Genomic DNA, 17,768 nt, shown 5'->3' with positions numbered 1-17,768 from the left:
GGATGTCCTTTGGCCACTTTTAGCTGACAGCATCAGTATAAAGTCACCTCAGTTCATTTCTGACTGTAAATGTTTAATCAGAGCTCTTCTCTGAGCGGCCAGTGGTTTAAACCTTCAGCCACACCATTTTCAAACAGGTTCTCAGCTTTATTCTGTGAGCATGACCCGAGTTACCACAGAAACGTGTTGGATGTTGTATAAAAGCATCATGATTTTTGTATTTTGTTGAAAAACATTAAAAACGAAATATATTTTTGAAAATGAGATGATTTTAGCGCATTTTTCCTCACTTATGAAGATCGTGTCGAGACGTCGTTGGACCAAAACCATCGTGTGGTTTTCGGTGACGGATTTCTTCATCATCTCCTGTTACACCATAGATTCTGGGAAAAGGGGCGAATACCTGTGTGTGCTCCTGCTCCACCAGTGTGTGTGTGTGTGTGTGTGTGTGAGTGAGACCATCTTAAAAAAAGCCTTGTGTCTGGCTGAATGGGAGGAAGTGGCTCTGACTTCCCTAGGAAATGGGGAGAGGAAAGCCGGGGGCTTTGACCTCTCTGGCTGCAGCAGAGCTACAAGAAGACTCACAGGAGAGAGCGAGGTAGCAGGGGAAGGGGAAGGGTGGACAGAAAAGACACATTCTGCCTCTATTTGGACTCCTCGCTGGAGGACAGAAAGAGTGGAGGCCATACAGACCGATATTCAGTCCCAGATTTGATTTTTGAGTGGAGATGAAACTTCTCAGAGCTCTGAGTGCTCTGCTCTGCTGCTGGTTGTATTCTGCTCACTCTTTGGATCCTGGTGGGAGGAACGTCTGCAACAATCCAAGGTACATTCACTTTTCACTCATTCATACCTGATGATTTTTTTTTTATCATCGGAACAGTCACAGAAGTTTCTGTCATCTAGATAAACAGAAATGTTTTTGATATCATTTTAGTGTTGTAAAAGTAGAGGTGTGTAGGACTGAGCTGAGAGGAGCAGAGGCTCATATTAATCATCTAATTGTCTTAAATATGCAGGAACCCCCCCACCCTGATCTGTTGCACTGGGTGGCGTCAGCAGGGAAGAGAGTGCACCATACGTGAGTTCATGTAACCCTCATAGATGATGCCGTTTCCTCCCTTTAGTGTTTGGTCTGCGGGGTTCTCATGTGTGTGTGTGTGTGTGTGTGTGTGTGTGTGTGTGTGTGTGTAGCTGTGTGTGAAGGTGAGCAGGCATGTCTGGAGAATGAAATCTGTTTACTTCCCGGAGTGTGTCGCTGTCCACCTGGCTTCTACGGAGCTCAGTGTAAAACCCGTGAGTGACATCAGAATCTAATAACTGATCTGGATCTGGTTAGACACACGAGCTGAACAGTCAGTGACGTTTTCCTTTCTGTTGTGGATTCATGTGTACGCTTGATTTTTGTCTTCATTAAAGGATTCGTGTAGACCACCAGGGGTCACCAACATGGCAGCAACCATATGTGCCCAAAGGCCTTTTTACCAAATAGCACAAGTCTAAATTTACTGCCATCTTTAAAATACAAATGCATTAATATACATTAAAAACTACAATTGTTTAAAAAACATTAAATGTGCTTATTATCCATGAAGTTTAGTTTAACTCTGATCTAGTCTAGTTCAAAGGTCACACTGGTAGCTCTTTGTGTGGCTCACTACCCATAAGTAGCTCTCGGAGGTTGGTGACCTGTAGACAGTGATTGGTACTCTGTGTGTGTGTGTGTGTGTGTGTGTGTGTGTGGTACCAGGCTGCCCCTCTGAGTTCTGGGCTCCAGATTGCCGTCGGGTGTGTCCCTGCTTCCCTCATGGCCGCTGCCATCCTGTCACAGGCGAATGCACGTGCAGCGTCAACCGCTGGGGTCCGCTCTGTCAGAACTCCTGTAAGTGCGCCCGCCACGGTCACTGCCACCCCGTCCACGGAAACTGCACCTGCGCCGAAGGCTGGTCCTCATCAACCTGCTCTAAACTGTGCCAGTGCTCCATTGGTGGCTCAGTCGATGCCAGCTGTGACCAGCTAACGGGCCGGTGTCAGTGCCACAGGGGCTTCTGGGGGATCAAATGTTCTGCCAAGTGCAACTGTGACCAGTCTCCGTGTAATCAGCGCACAGGTGTGTGTGAGTGTGTGGAAGGCTGGTGGGGGACCAGCTGTGAGAGGAAATGCATCTGTGACCTCACACACAGCAGCTGTGACCCGGTTACTGGCCAGTGCCTGTGTCACCCGGGTTACCATGGTTACTTATGTAATCAGGCCTGTGAGGCTGGGCGCTACGGCAGCGGATGCACAATGAGGTAGGCTCAAGCATTTGCTGAAAGATGGATAAAAATGCTTTGCTTACCCTGACCTCACTTCCTGTTTTTAGTTGTGGTCACTGTAAGGACAGCCAGCCATGCTCCGCCTCTGATGGAGCGTGTGCGGCTTGTGAACCCGGCTGGAACGGCACACGCTGCGACCGCGCATGCCCATTTGGTTTTTATGGTGATGGCTGCAAGGAGAAGTGTCCACGGTGTAGGACGGATGAATCCTGCCACCCAGAAAGTGGGAAATGTGAGAAGTGTGAGCCTGGATGGAGCGGACCCAGGTGTGTGTCGGATTAAATAAAATTCTCCTCAGAATGTAGCAGAACTGAGATTTAACTAAAAAATAATGTGATGTCATATGTGTGTTTGTCCAGATGTGAACAGCCCTGTGCTGATGGGACTTACGGAGATGCCTGCCGCTTCCTGTGCAGCCCTTGTTACCGTGGTAACTGCCATCACCTGACAGGAAGATGTGTCTGTCAGCCAGGTTTTCAGGGAGAGAGGTGAGTCGAGGCTCTGATTAAAGGGTTAAGGCGTGCTGCTGCTTTTGAGACGATGTGGTTCTGTTTCTGTTCCAGCTGTAACAGCAGCTGCTCGGCCCTGCAGTTTGGCCTCAACTGTTCGTCCAGCTGTGGCTGTGGTGAAGGCATCAGCTGCCACCCTGTCACTGGGGCCTGCCCCAACAGTACGTCACCTCATTTACCCATCACACACGTGTAGATGTGTGTGTTTGTCAGTCTGGATGATGTCAGAAGTTTGTCGGTGTTTGTCTGCCAGGTGGTCGAGGTGCCGTGTTAGCCGGCGTGCTGGTTCCCCTGTTCCTGCTGCTTTTTGCAGTGCTGTGTTGTTGTCTGTGTTGTGGAGGAGGCCCTTCTGATGGCAAGGACAGGTCTGCTCTCACCTACATATACATACATGGGCATCCTTTTAAATTCCCACTAGAACAAATCCACAGAATCTAAAAATGTTATGATATCTTTCATTTTTTTCCTCCAGAGCGATGGCGGCTGACGGCGGCTTGTCTGTCAGGATGAAATATCACGTTTACAGCGTTCTGGCAAACATCGGTGCCGCCCTGCCCTGCATCTCTGACTGGTCGTCTGGACTGCCTCGGGTCACTGGTCAGAACCATCGTGCAGGATTTAAAACATGTTTTATTTTTTACATATTAGCACAAATAAAAACAGCTTTAAATACTGCAGGTTGTAGAATTGTGAAATTTCAACATACCTTTAGTTACACCTTTTGTGGGTTTATTATCTTGGACATGTTTTGGGAATCGCATCAACGTTTTCTTCCCGATTCCCACTTAGTGTCTCATCATGACCCAGAGCTGACGTTCAACCACAGCTTCATCGAGCCTCCCTCCTCTGGATGGGTCACAGAGGGGTCGTCGTTTGAGAGTGATGAAGAGGAAGGTGAGGCTCTCTACTGCGTCCCTCCACGAGAAGGTAGGAGCAGAGACCCAGAGCAACCTCAACAAACATTTCCCTCCCTGCGCTCAAATGTCTTTTCTCTCTTGGACAGACATCCTGGAAGTGGCCGGCGGTGAGTTCCAGGAGATGAGCTCCAAATGTAACATGTTCTTGGACCCGTCAGGCTTCAGCTGTGAGGACATTGCCTCCCCCTTCAACATCCCTCGCACCTCCAGCATCGCCAAGTCCAAGCGCCCATCTGTCTCGTTTGCGGAAGGCACCCGCTTCAGCCCCAAAGAGAGGCGCGGCTCAGGTCAGGACCCCGGTGCTCCTCTGCGCTGCAAAGCTAAGTCTCCCTGGGGGGTTCTGATGCTGTCAGCCCTCCAAAGTCAGGGAGGCACAGTAAGAACTGGAGAGGAGGATGGAGCTGAGGGAGAGGAAGAGGACAGCGCGGATGTCCAATTGACAGAAAATCAGGAGTCAAGAGGAGAGGTAGAGGCCCAAGAGTTACAGAGTACCCCATCTCAGGGGACCGTGCAGGCTCCTGGGTCCTCAGGACGAAGACGGACTATGTCCAACGCAGCTGCTCGTAAAGGAGCCTCTGATGGAGAGGCGGGGCTCTCACATAAGGCCACCACGGTGTACGTGACGGTGGGTAAGGCAGGTCGCGCCGTAACAAAGACAAGTCCTAGCTCTGAGGGACCGGTTCAGGCCATGCTGAGGAGACTTGGCAGCCTGCAGAGACAGAGGGACCTGGAGAGTGATAAACCAAAGTCAAAGGCCGCTGAAGGCATCACCAAACCCCCCAGAAGGAAGCTGGGAGCCCGAGCTGCCGTGTGGGAGCAGGGAGGGCTGTCTGGAGGAGAGGCTGGAGCCTGCAAGCCATTCAGGAGGAAGTATGCTTCCCACAATCCCCCTGAAACAACTGGTCCAGATGAAGCTTCAGCATCAGCAGAGAACACCCCCAAACGGCCTCTGTCATCGATTCTAAAGAGCAGAGCAGAGGTAGACACCGCTGACTCAGGATCAGATCAGAGGGCTGAAGGAGAGGCGGTGCAGGGCGCTGGTGTCGCAGAGAGCTGCTACCAGACCATAGGAGCAGCAGGAGACACGGTGGAGGTCATCATCAACGAGAATGCGGTGGTAAACAGGACCGACGAACCATGCTACGAAAACATCATAGTGAAATAATCAGAACTAAAAAGAACCAAGTCAGCAGGTCTGATGGGAATTCAACAGCATTTTTATTACAGGCAGCAACAGAAACATGTCAGATAAAACTACAGCTGGTGCTTCTGTTATATCAGTCATGGTGTTTGTATTTAATTTAGAAAAGCATGATCACTAGGTAAAAACTCACAAATACAGTCTAATGGATCAGCTGACTGTTCAGGAAATCAGCTGAACTTTGAACGTTCTGGACTTTCACTGATTGCTGCTGTTTGTTGGAGTTGATGAACAACCAGCAGCGTTACACCAAACGTGAGACACCATATTTTAGCCGCACTGATCTCACACATTACCACACAGAAACAACAAAAAGGGAACGCAGGTGAAACTACTTTTTCTCTGCTCCGGTTGTGTCTGAACAGCCGAGCCAGTACTTGGCGATGGATCTGGGGTACGGTGGCATAGCGGGATCCACTCTCTTTGTCCTCAGGTCCACTCTGTAGTATTTATCTAGAAACCACAAATGAGGCAGTCACTTATTTATTTTTACTATAGACTATGTTTGCTTTACCAAGTCTCTTGACTTTCCTTACTTTTAACTTCAGTCAAAACTTTTTTTTGAAGACTTTTTTTTCCTAAATCTTAGAAAACAGCCTAGAGGAGCTGCTGCCATCTTTTCATGTGAAACTGGTTACTATAGAAGTCATCTGTGATCAGGTTTGGGCTGTCTGCCCTCTGAGCTTCAGCTAACATAGTTTAAAGTCACGCTGATATATATTGTTAATCTTTTGAACAAAGATGGAGTCATTCTATTGTGATCACTGTTCTGCTGCAATGAGAAGATCTGTTTGGATCTTCCATTTAAAGGGATACTAGGCAACCTTTTCACATTTTTAGATCATTTTCATGAGTCAGTGTGTCCTAAAATGAGCCTTTACAGGGTTATTGATGTGTCACTCCAACCTCCACAGCCCTCTGTGGTCAGAATATCACACTTGCAACTTCAGAGTAGCCAGTCTGGTCACTGCTGGTAGAGGGAGCTGTGGAGCTGACATGGTGGGGCTGGAGTCGGCTTCCAGCACGTTTCTTATGATCATGATCACAGCTGATTCGTTTGATTTAGTGATGAATCACGCCTGTAAAAACTAATGAAGGCTGAGGAGTCATTTCAGTTGTTAGATTAATGGAATAGCAAAGGATATTTTTCTTCCGGGTGGACCATCTGAACCATTGGTCCGCTTAATTGTCAGTCATTCTGGTGAACCATTCACGCAAGGCCGTCATCGTACGTTGCTGGGTAGTTTTCACTTCCTGCGCAAAGCGAAGGTTGGGCTCCCCACAGATGCCTCTGTCGCCGGTTTTCTGCTGGACAGGTAAGCTAAAGTTCGGCATACTATTTGGAGAAATTCATTTCAGATTACTGCTAGAAGAAGAAGTTGGCTGCAAGGCCGACAGCTACTTGTAACAAGGATAACGGCGTTCTTTCTCATGCGCATTTTTTTTTTCCAAAACGAGGAGCGGGCGGTTCTTTACTGAAATTCAGAAACATCCTCCGCTATACCTTTAAGGCGTTAAAAACACGAACGCACAGCGAGGAGATTTTGATTTAACCACAGTAAGTTAATAACGGACACTAGAGGGTGCCTCCCTCTAGTATGCATGTGTGTATCTGACCAAACTAATGTCCTCTTTGATGTAAAGTTACAGCGGATTCCAGCTCACCCAGAAATGACTCGTAGAAAACACAGTGCTCCTATTGCCTGCCACTGGAGGGCCGTAAGTGTGCAACCCTTTGCAGAACACTGGGGCTATGATGTATTTCCATAATTGGCTCTGTGTGGCCTCTAAGAAATGAAATGTTGAGTTAACTTAACCAAGTTATGTCAACTGGTTCCACTAGTAGCTTAAACGTGAAGAGGAATTGACACAACAACTAGTGGAACCAGATGGCGTAACTTGGTTAAGTTAATTCAACATTTCATTTCTTACAGTGTATACTCTTCTATATTTCCATTGCTCTGTAGGTCACTGCTTTGATAGCTACATTTTTGCTTTCCATTAATCATAAATGGCCCCTAAAGAATCTTTGTGTCAGACTAACTATGTGAACTCGTTATGGTCATAGAGGGTCATGATAGCATTTAGCATTAGGTCTGTCAGTGATGTGGGTGAATGAATACCGATGTGTAACAGTTCATATCCATCGCTGCTGTTTTACCTGCTTTGAAGAAGTAGACGCTCTGTATGGGCATGTCCCTCAGGAAGGACCGGTCGTTTCTGGAGTCATAGTTCCCTCTGTTGTTCTGGTTGTAACGGTCCCAGCGTCTGTCCTGGTCCCAGTCCTGGTCCCAGCGCCTGTCCCAGTCTCGACCAAGCCTGTCCTCCATTTCCATCCTCCTTTCTGCAAGTCTCATACCCATCTCCATCCCCCTCTCAGCAAACCTCTGACCCATGTTCAACCCCTGCTCAGCCGCAGACCCCCAGTGGGGTGAGCGGTTCCACCTCCTCTGACCCCTCTGCCACCCGTTCTGCTGCCCCCACTGCCGTCCACCTCCCTGCTGGTCAGGCTGGTAGTCGTAGCGGCGGGGCATTGACCTCCCCGTAGTGATGTAGATTCGGCCACTCATGGCAGCATCCACCGGAGACTTGAGGCCTTTCCAGTCCTTGTTGATGAAGTGGTGTTTGTCATGGTGCTGAGGTACTGAGGAAGATCCAGAAGGTGAAAATGAAGACTGCATTCATCAACAAACAACTTCTGTAGGAGCTCAAACTTACAGTCAGAGAAGAGCTCATGAAAGAAACGCTCGTAATTGTTGTAGTACAGATCAGTGTAGCGCCTGAACAAGGCAGACGGAGATCTCTCAGACATGACGGCGCACTCCTCATGGGACGGTTGGTGCAGAAACTCATAAACGTAATACTGATCATCTGCACAAATCAGCAGCAAAACGGCTGTTAAACCTCTACGGAAACAAGTCTCTGATCATATTTTAGCATAAATATTCAGAGCTCTACAGAAAGAGGTGCAAATTAGAACATATCTGACTTTTGAAGAAGTAGACCTTCTCTTTCCCGTGGTGGCTGTGAGCAGGCAGTGCAAACGCTGCATCCACATGATCAGGAATCTTATCAAAGCCAACGCTGATGTCTCGAGGATAATCATCATCCAGCTCGTTGTTGTCAAACCTCCAGTACTTGTTTCCCTGATGAAACATTTTCATTCGGACATTAAATAATGAACGATGACACCTTAAGGGTAATAGGCCCTCACCTTAAAGATATAAGTCTTCCCCTGGCAGTTGATGCGAGTGAAAGCAGCATCAATCGGACCCTCGATGCCCCACACGTCTTTTATAAGCTTTGGGTAACCAGTTAGCACCGACTTCTGGTCCAGCTCGAAGAAATATTTACCTAAATCAGAAACACTCCTTCTAGTCTTCATTACAGCTGATCCGGGACGGATCTGATTAAACGTGACTCACCCCTGAAGGCGTAGATGGAGCCATTTTTCAGCTGCATGAAGGCATCAAAAGGCCTGCCGCTGCAGACCTCAGCATCTGGATCAGGCGCCGCGGTGGTGGCTTTTGTTGTGGGAACGGTGGTGGTCTGGGCCGTTGTGTGGGTCTGAGGAGATGACGTCACCGTGGAGGGCTCACTTTTGGGAGGAGGTGAAACAGGTGTGACTCTGTGGTTCTTCAGGTGTGGGGGTCTGGTCATTTGTAGACTGATCTCTGGAGACTGACGTAACCTGTGACTAAAGTCTGGGACGAGAGGCTGTGGGGTCGAGGGGGCAGTAGGAGACTGGCTGCCTGTTGAGTGTTGATCAGATGTAGCAGTGATCACAGACAAGTCATAATCATCCTCTGCAAACTCGAAGGTGTCTCCGCGAGCTGAAGGGAACACTGAAGTTAGATTTCTGACATGCTTCACAGCACGAGCAAGGATGTAGAAGGAACGAGGTTTCTTACTCATCATCCCGCAGAGGGCCTCGTAATCCTTGCAGCAGCTACTGTAATACTTGCACATGGAGTCACACTGGCACTTCCTCTCAGAGTCGAAACCATTTTCGCAGCGGACCAAACAGGACTCTTAAAATAAAGTGGTTAATTTGCTTTTGCTGTTTCTCATTTACACTTAAATTAATTTCCTCCAGTCTCTCATTATATTAAATTCAATCATAGCTCTCACGAGGATGACATCAAACACGTGTACTTCCCTTCTTTAGTTAAACATTTTTATTGTAAACAAGCTGTTTCCTGTTAGGATTAATGAATAAGTTACAGATAAAATCAGAGTTTCATTGGTTAATTGATTAAAGGATGGTGGCTTCACTAACATGGTCCGGTTTTTATTATTCTTATAAACACTTGTTGCTTTGGTCATTTGAAAGTCAGTTTTATGTTATCTATGAAATTCTTTGGAACCAACAAATGAGCTAAAACAGTTTCTTTTTTTACAGTTTTATAACTGGGAAAAATCTTATGTAAATCAGTAAAAACTGATTACGTCATCATTAAATTTGAATTTTAAACTCAGCTTTAAAGATATATGTGGATCTAATAGTGGAAATGAATCAAGCTTATATCTTAGACTAAGTTCTCTATAATTAAACATAAAATATTACATAAAAGGACCAGTAAAAACCTTTTCTACTGTCCTGCTGTATCTTTGAATAAATGTACATTTTGGGCTTTTAATCAGATAAAAGTTGGATTTGGCCGACAGATTAATTATTGAACAATAAAATAATCATCTGATGAGATGTTGGTAGACTTGTTAGTAAAAACTATTTTAAATAATCTATTAGTGAGATATAAGATAATTCCATATACCAGCAGTTTTCTGCCAAAACTGTTAAGGACTGGAGATTTTTAATTCTTACCATCTTCAGTCAAGCCGTCAGCGACCAGAGCGAGCAGCAGGATGATGAAAAGCCTCATGTTGTCTCTGCTGTGTCTGCGGACAGACTGAAGGACTAACCAAGGACCACTCGCTCTCAGTTATTGGAAACATGTGTCAGTCAGTCCCGTCCCCCCCCCCCCCCCCCCCCCCCCCGTTTACTTTGACCTGACTTGAGCAATCAAATACCAGCTCACAGGGGAGAGATCAATGAGGACATTTGGGACACCCTTACCAAAAAGTACTATAGTATGCACTTAATAGTATGAGTGGAATAAAATGTACTACTAATATACAGTACTACTACTTAAGTATATCAGTAAAAAGTTTAAATACAAGTATGATCTAAACATGCTTTTAGTATACTTCTTAGTATAAGCCTTTTTATTATAAGCCAAGCATAAGTAACAAACTTTGCAAAGTACACATAAAGTACACTAAGAGAATACTCTTATTTTTGGTTTACAATTGGTATAATTGAAGTACTCTTGCATATACTACTATTTGGAAAGGACAGGACACAGAAAACGCAAAACAAAATTAATGGAGAATAAAAACAGACGTCAGTGACCTAGCTGTAATAAATAGTCTGAAATAAAAAAATAAATATTTACACTCAGTGATTTTTCTTTTAAATCCATCTAAAATAGATGAAGAATTTGTAAGAGATTTTGATGTGTTTTGAGTTTTATTTTGAAAGTAGTTTCACTGACATTTCCAAACATTTCATTTCATGCTTTTAAGTTGAAGCTTCCTGTAAAAGGCGAAAGTTACGTTTGAAAAATTTTCATTTCACTGAAAGTAACGGCGAAAAAAACAGTTTAAACGAAGAATAATTGACAACTGAGAACGAGTCGAAAACAGAAACGCGGTAAAGTTTATAACACGTTTAAGTTTTTTTTAGTAAAATGAAGCTGAACTTAAAAGCAAAGTTACAAGCTAATTTTCGTTTTAGTGGTTTACAAATATTTTTGTTTCAGTGAATGCGTGTTTATGTATGTATGGAAGCCCATTCCCGCCACTCAGATAAAAAAAAATTATTATCTCATAATTATGACTTAGCTATCTCATAATTATGAGATACTAAGGGTTAGTAACCCATAAGTCATAATTATGAGATAATACTTTTTTTTTATCTGAGTGGCGGGAATGGGCTTCCATACATGTTAATGGTCCAGTTTGAAAAGCGTCAGGCTCCTCTGCATGCACAACCATGCGCTAAGCTCCTCTGCGCATGCGCAAAGTTCCATAACGGCGGACGACAGTCTCGTTTTGCCTCTTTTTTCCGGTATACGGTAGAAATTTACATCCACTTCTGCGGCTACAGACCGAGAAGAAGCGACTGGTGAAGCTAAGAGGAAATAAAACATTATTTTGACTTTTTTATGCGTGAAATGAAGCCGCTACAGAGCTGTCGGTGCACAAGAAGTGTCATCACTACGGTTCTTTGTCTGCAATGATTCAAGCAATCAGAGTGGAAGTGGGATTTTTTTCTTTTAAGTAATTTACATTTAGTAGTAAATGTTGCTTCGGCTCTTCAAACAGAAAAGAAAGATGAGGATGGAGGAAAACAGGACAATCCGCTGATTTCTGCTTCACGCCTGCTTTTGATGATGCAACGTGGTGAAATTTGTCACTTTTGATCTTTTCCTGACCCTTTGACTCCTCTCTCGGAGCCGACTGACTCACGGCGCTCTAAACAAACAAAGCTGCAGGCCTGTAAACATCCTTAGACCGCCTCCCTCTGTAGATGCTCTTGTCTCTGACGATCTTCCTGTCCAGGCTCCACCGGCATCTCAGATTCATGTTCAGCTCAGACAGACTCACCGTCCCAGATTATGTCAGCCGGCTACAGAGAGGGAGGGGCGGCTCCGGGGGCGAGCCCAAGCCGACCTCCCCGGGCATCAATGCCGACGTCCGGGCTGTCTTGGACACCTCACTCCCCGCCTTGCGCTCCGCCATCCAGACACTCAAAGCAGCAAAGGAAAGCTCTGATTCAGATGAGACCCGCAGGGCCGTGGCGGAGATCTATCAGCTAGTGGAGGAAGCCTGGGTTTTACCCACCGTGGGTCGTCAAGTGGCCGAGGAGATCTGCAACAGGATCCGGCTGGATGGAGGCCTGGAACTGCTGCTGCTGCAGCTGCAGCAGACACCTGCTGTGGAGATCATGTATGAGTCTGCAAAACTGCTGGAGCAGATATTGATCTGTGAGAACAGGTACTGGCTCGGTTTCTAAGGATGATTCAGTTCAGTGCAGCGACACAACAAAATAAACAAGCTCCAGTTCGGAACATTTAAACAAACCAGTCACACCAGGATGGTTTCATCATGCAGCAACAACTCCTAAGCAGCAAGGGTTCAGCTTAGGTCTACAGCCTTCACAATCTAAGAGCAAAATTAAATTTGAGCAGAGCCACAAAATCCATTTAGAAATGTAAAAACTAATCAAATAAGTTTTCATGTTATTTCGTTGGCCCCAGACCTTGGTTTAGTTAAAGGCAACCTGTTTGGCAACTTTATATGCACACTAACAGATTATTTATTTGTTTATTTGAATTTTATATAACCAGACAGGGTCAGGAACACAGAACACATTTAGGACAATTCTGCACAATTTGAAAACGAGTCATTTCGTAACATTTTGCTTTCAGAAGCCAGACTTTCTGTTGTCTTCAGCAGTAGTTTTTCATCCTCTCAGTGGCAAAGAGCTTTTTCATACTAAGAATTTGTTTGTTTTTGGCTGCTTTTGTTCATTCATTTTAATTTTTTGCATCCAACCAGAATCACTTTCTTTAAAATATAAAGAAATATGTGATGGATGAAAAGCAGCCAAGGAAAAACTGTAAAAGACCTGAGAGCATGAAGAGCTATTGATATTTTTGCAAGGAAAGGTGAATTAACTGAAGGATGGCTGTATTAGTTAGAGCAGGGATGCACAATCAGCATCAGTATTGGTCCGATAATTGAAACTGGGCAGATTTCACCAACAAATGTTTTTTCCATCTTGTTTGTGTTTGTGTATCTGTTTCAGAGAGGGAGGGGTGTGATGATGTGTTATTGTTTTGTACTGTGACAGTGACGGTAGTCATCTCAGAAGTGTAAGTGTGTGTGTGTGTATAATGTTGCAAATTCCGCTTTGTAGAAATAAAGCAAAACATTCAAAAATTCAGCTTGCATAATTTTCAGTCTATTCCAAATTTGCTGATATCAGAAGCGTAAATGTCGATATATTGGTATCGGCAAATATCGGCTATCTGCCATAACAGTGATATCAATAACAGATAATCGGTATCTGCCCCAAAAATTCACATCATCAACCTTAATTTATAGGTTTTCCTGCTGTTTTCAGCTCGACTCACACCAACTACGCTACTTTCTGATGTTCTCTGTCCTTTGACAGGGATTACGTTGCCCGCATGGGTCTGGGTGTCATCCTCAATCTGACCCGACAACAGGACGATGCTCAGCTGGCTCGCAGCGTTTCTGGCATCTTGGAGCACATGTTCAAACACACAGAGGAGACGTCCATCCACCTAATCTCCAACGGCGCTCTGGACGCCCTCCTGTTCTGGTGCCGCGGCACAGACCCCACCGTGCTGCGTCACTGCGCCGTGGCACTGGCCAACTGTGCCATGTACGGAGGCCACCGCTGTCAGCGGTGGATGATCGAGAAGCAGGCGGCCGAGTGGCTCTTCCCTCTGGCGTTTTCCAAAGAGGATGAGCTCATCCGCTTCTACGCCTGCCTGGCTGTGGCGGTGTTGGCTGCAAACCGAGAAATTGAGAAAGAGGTGGTGAAATCAGGCACCCTGGACCTGGTGGAGCCGTTCATCTCGTCTCTGGATCCGGACGACTTCACTCGCTGCTTACTGGACAGCGCAGACTGCATGCAGGGGAGGACAGCGTCTGACCTGCAGCACCTCTTACCCTTACTGGATGGCATCAGAGTGGAGGGAAAGTGCATTGCTGCCTTTTATCTTTGCGTGGAGGCCAGTATCAAATCCCGTCAACGCAACATGAAGGTACAACAAACCCAGCTGCTGTATAACAGAAATAATTTCATTATTTCGTGGCTCATTTCTAATGTTTTTTGAAGATATTCCAAGAGATCGGTGCAGTCCAGAGCCTGAAAAGAATCGTCATGTACTCCAGTAACGACACGGCCTCTGGCCTCGCCAAGCGGGCACTGAGTATGATGGGAGAAGTAGTGCCAAAGCGAATCCTGTCATGTGTGCCTAACTGGAAAAGCTGCGAAGTGCAGACGTGGCTGCAGCAGGTTGGCTTTAGTGCCTTCTGTGATCGTTTCCAGGTGAGTAAACAGCCAGACACCCTCAGAGATCATTAACGTGTAGGTGTGTCAGCGCTCTGAGCTGATTGTTATGCAGGAGCTCCAGGTGGATGGAGACCTCCTGCTGAACATCACCGATCAAGATCTAAGCTCTGATTTGGGCATGGCTGCAGGTCTCACACGCAAGAGGTGAGCATGGAAGTCTTTCAGAACACCCTAAAAGGTTCACATGCATCTAAAAGCCATTTAAAAATCAAATCTGACAGGTTTCTGAGAGATTTACGTGTGCTGAAGACTTACGCCGACTACTCCATGTGCGACCCAAACAACATGGCTGATTTGTTGGTCGAAGTGGATCCCCGTTTTCGCCAGTACACCTACGGCCTGGTCCAGTCAGGAGTGGACCGCAGCAACATCCAGTGTCTGACCGATCAGCAACTGCAGCACGACTGCCACGTGGAGAATGGAGTCCACAGAGCAAAGATACTGTCGGCCACACGGAGGCCCCTAAAGCCGTGTCACACAGACGCCCAGCCTCCAGGACCCGACGTGTTCATCAGCTACCGTCGGACTACCGGCTCCCAGCTGGCCAGGTGAGGATGGACAGGGAAGGAAACGCGGGTTAGGTTACAAAATGTGAAATTGAACTAGATGAATAAATGATGAATGTTGTTTTGCTCTTCCAGTCTGCTGAAGGTGCACCTACAGGTCAGAGGTTACAGTGTCTTTATAGACGTGGAGAAGTTGGAGGCTGGGAAGTTTGAGGACAAACTCATTCAGAGTGTTCAGAGGGCCCGCAACTTCATCTTGGTTCTGTCCTCCAATGCCCTCGACAAGTGCATGGGTGACACGGACATGAAGGACTGGGTGCACAAGGTCAGAGGAGCTCCACTCCAGTCTCAGTTAAAGTCATCATTTAGCTCTGCACACAGTTTAGGTACAAAGTTTTAAAAAAAGGAAATCAAACAAACACAATTCTGACAAAAAAAAGATGCAATGATAACAAAGCTGGTCATGTGACCCAGGCACCTTAATTTATCCTAAAATCAACCATCACATTCAGAAGAAGAAGAAATCATTTCTATAGCACCTCTCAAAATAAAAATCACGAGGCGCTTCATAAAAATGAAAAATGTAAAAATATAAAAAAGAATTTAGAAAATGGTTAAAAATATGTTTAAAATGAGCTAAAAATAGACAATTGTGATAAAAAAAGGGAGAGGTTTAAATCATTATTTTTTTGTTTAGTTTATTTCAAACAAAGAAAACATACATAATATTTAAAAAACAAAAACAAAAAAAATACATATCATCGTCCCTTTTTTCTTCTTCTCTGTCTGTAAAGGAGTAGGCTGAAGTCGAAACTTATATGTCCCTACCCCTTTATACAAGTCATTTTACTTGTTTACTAAATGTAACACAAAACCACATTAAAACAAACAAAATGGTACAAGTCACCAAAAACCACCAAACCATATGGAAAAAACAAAAACAAAAAAACCCCACATCTTTTTACAATTGATGCTCATATTTAATTTTCCTTAGAATAAAGGACAACCATCATTTATCATCTTATACAGTATTATTTATGTTGCAGGAAATAGCCACGGCCCTGGCTGGTAAGAAGAACATCGTCCCTGTCATTGATAACTTTGCATGGCCGGTCTCCAGCTCACTTCCAGAGGATATGAGGCCTATTCTCAACTTCAATGGCATCAAGTGAGAATCATAAATCATACAAATAGAATCCAGGGAGGCAGAACGACTTTGTGTGTGTGTGTGTTTACGATGGATATTTTATCAGTAGTTTAGTTTTAGAAGATGCTTGACTGAGCTGATCTGTGAAGTCTAACTATCCTTCTGCTGCCTCTCCATGTAGATGGTCCCATGAATATCAGGAAGCCACCATCGAAAAGATCATCCGCTTCTTGAAAGGACAGCAGGACACGACGGATGGCTCCAAAGACCAGAAGAAAAAGGAAACAAACCCGGTTTAAACGGCGGCTGCAGAAAGCTGCACAGCAGCTTTACCTCCTCCAGACAAATGCATGTGAAGTTCAGGGTGTTCAGATAACTCCACCACATGAATAAGTTAAACAACAGGATGGGAGTTTTAGACTTCGTATAATAAAATGTAACGCCAGTCTCCACATGCTGCTGTGTTTGTGTGCCCACGCTAGTATCAGCCTTCTGTTTCTCAGGTAAATACCCAACTGACCAGCAGCATCAACCATCAGAGACGACACCATCTTTAACTCTGTGCTGTAATCTATAACACGTGTATCATAAAGTGATGCAGGTCACTGATCTGACTCGGCAGATTTTTATGTTGAGAAGAAACTTAGTTTTTGATAAAACGGAGAAGTTTCATCTAAGCTTTTATTCAGACACTAGATATGTGGTGTAAGATTACCCATAAAGCTGTTAAAATGAAAATAAACTGTCTCTGTGTTGCAAAAACCCACAGGTGTTTTAGTAAAGTTGAACAAACCTGTGTAGCGACACCAGCACCACTCTGCTCCGACTCAAAATATTTATGAGTTCTGTTTTTCCATAAATAAGCCTTAAAAATTTCTGTCCTTTTACTCGAGCCTGCACTCACATTAAAGATTAAAGTCCTATTAGTCGTCACACTGGTGAAATTTGTTCTCTGTGTTTGACCCATCCCCTGGGGCGGCGGTGAGCTGCAGACACGGCTGCACTTGGGAATCATTTGGTGCTTTAACCCCCGAACTGAACCCCTCAATGCAGAGTCAAGCAGGGATGCACTGGGTCCCATTTTTAAGGTCTTTTGTATGACCCGACTGTGGATCTGAACCCATGATCTCCCAGTCTGAGTGGACACTCTCATACCACTGAACTGAAAAGGCAGAATTGTCAAATAAGCTAGTTTGGAAAATGTTTTTGCTTTTTTACGTTTGCTAGTTTATTTAAAACACATTGATAGAAAAAAAAACTTAGATTTTAAATGTATTTATATGCAAACTATAAAAATGGATCATTTAATGAAAGTTCATGAATTTCATGAATAAATGCAGTTGTGTTGAAAAATGTAAAAGCTGCAGCTTCAACAAACACGTGTGTTGGTTTAGTCACGGCTGTGACCCGATGGTCCAACAACACTGCAGTTAATCTTAAATCTGGTCGTCTGCAGAGCAAAACACAGACAATTCAACTTTTAATCAGAGAAAAACAATTATTTCATCATTTTCACAACAAAACGTGATCACATTGTCAAACAACCAACCAACACGATGTAAAAGTTAACGCCAAAGTTTTGCACAAGAAAACACTTAAAAAAAATATAAAATCATTAAAAAACATTATTTTAAAATTTATAAAATATAGAGATCATCTGTGTTGTGCATAAAAAGTTTTGGTCTCCTTTGATTACAAATGTAATCAGTAATCACACCTGTTTCAGGTGAGTTAGCGTTTCTGTGAATGGATAAAAACGCTGCAGAAAATCTTTATCATCTAAGAATCGTGCTTTTCTTTTGATGTTGGAATCTTTAAAAACGTTAGGAATAAATCATACGTTAGAATAACCTCGATCTGGAAAAATAGAGATAAATTGAAGCAAACGGCTAGTCACAATGAAAACAGGATTAAAGTAGAATACTGCCACCTTAGAACAACTCCAATACATTCTTGCAAACAAACATTTCATATATTATTCATGCAGAAATACAGAATTTG

At 44.5% G+C, this 17,768-nt stretch overlaps 3 protein-coding genes across 3 annotated transcripts; 2 read left to right on the top strand and 1 right to left on the bottom strand.

The window, feature by feature from the left end:
• Positions 1–544: 544 nt before the first annotated feature.
• On the top strand, positions 545–4,949 carry scarf1 (scavenger receptor class F, member 1). Its single transcript, XM_015951624.3, has 11 exons — positions 545–826; positions 1,020–1,081; positions 1,195–1,296; positions 1,751–2,291; positions 2,363–2,581; positions 2,675–2,803; positions 2,879–2,985; positions 3,078–3,189; positions 3,297–3,421; positions 3,614–3,751; positions 3,828–4,949. The coding sequence occupies exons 1-11, from the start codon at positions 729–731 to the stop codon at positions 4,904–4,906; spliced, it is 2,712 nt and encodes a 903-aa protein (XP_015807110.1). The 5' UTR covers positions 545–728; the 3' UTR covers positions 4,907–4,949.
• On the bottom strand, positions 4,936–9,920 carry vtna (vitronectin a). Its single transcript, XM_015951626.3, has 8 exons — positions 9,768–9,920; positions 8,854–8,973; positions 8,368–8,775; positions 8,157–8,296; positions 7,932–8,088; positions 7,661–7,813; positions 7,104–7,586; positions 4,936–5,395 (listed from the first exon to the last, which is right to left on the bottom strand). Exons 1-8 carry the CDS (start codon positions 9,823–9,825, stop codon positions 5,274–5,276), a joined length of 1,641 nt encoding a protein of 546 aa, XP_015807112.1. The 5' UTR covers positions 9,826–9,920; the 3' UTR covers positions 4,936–5,273.
• Positions 9,921–11,320: 1,400 nt separating this feature from the next.
• sarm1 (sterile alpha and TIR motif containing 1) lies at positions 11,321–16,199 on the top strand. The gene is made up of 8 exons (XM_015951625.3): positions 11,321–12,001; positions 13,185–13,803; positions 13,878–14,090; positions 14,167–14,258; positions 14,336–14,662; positions 14,756–14,945; positions 15,667–15,788; positions 15,949–16,199. Exons 1-8 carry the CDS (start codon positions 11,535–11,537, stop codon positions 16,064–16,066), a joined length of 2,148 nt encoding a protein of 715 aa, XP_015807111.1. The 5' UTR covers positions 11,321–11,534; the 3' UTR covers positions 16,067–16,199.
• Positions 16,200–17,768: the final 1,569 nt, after the last annotated feature.

The sequence above is a fragment of the Nothobranchius furzeri genome, chromosome 13 (genome assembly GCF_043380555.1).
Source record: "Nothobranchius furzeri strain GRZ-AD chromosome 13, NfurGRZ-RIMD1, whole genome shotgun sequence".
NCBI classification, from domain to species: domain Eukaryota; kingdom Metazoa; phylum Chordata; class Actinopteri; order Cyprinodontiformes; family Nothobranchiidae; genus Nothobranchius; species Nothobranchius furzeri.
This window is presented reverse-complemented; position numbering and strand designations above follow the sequence as displayed.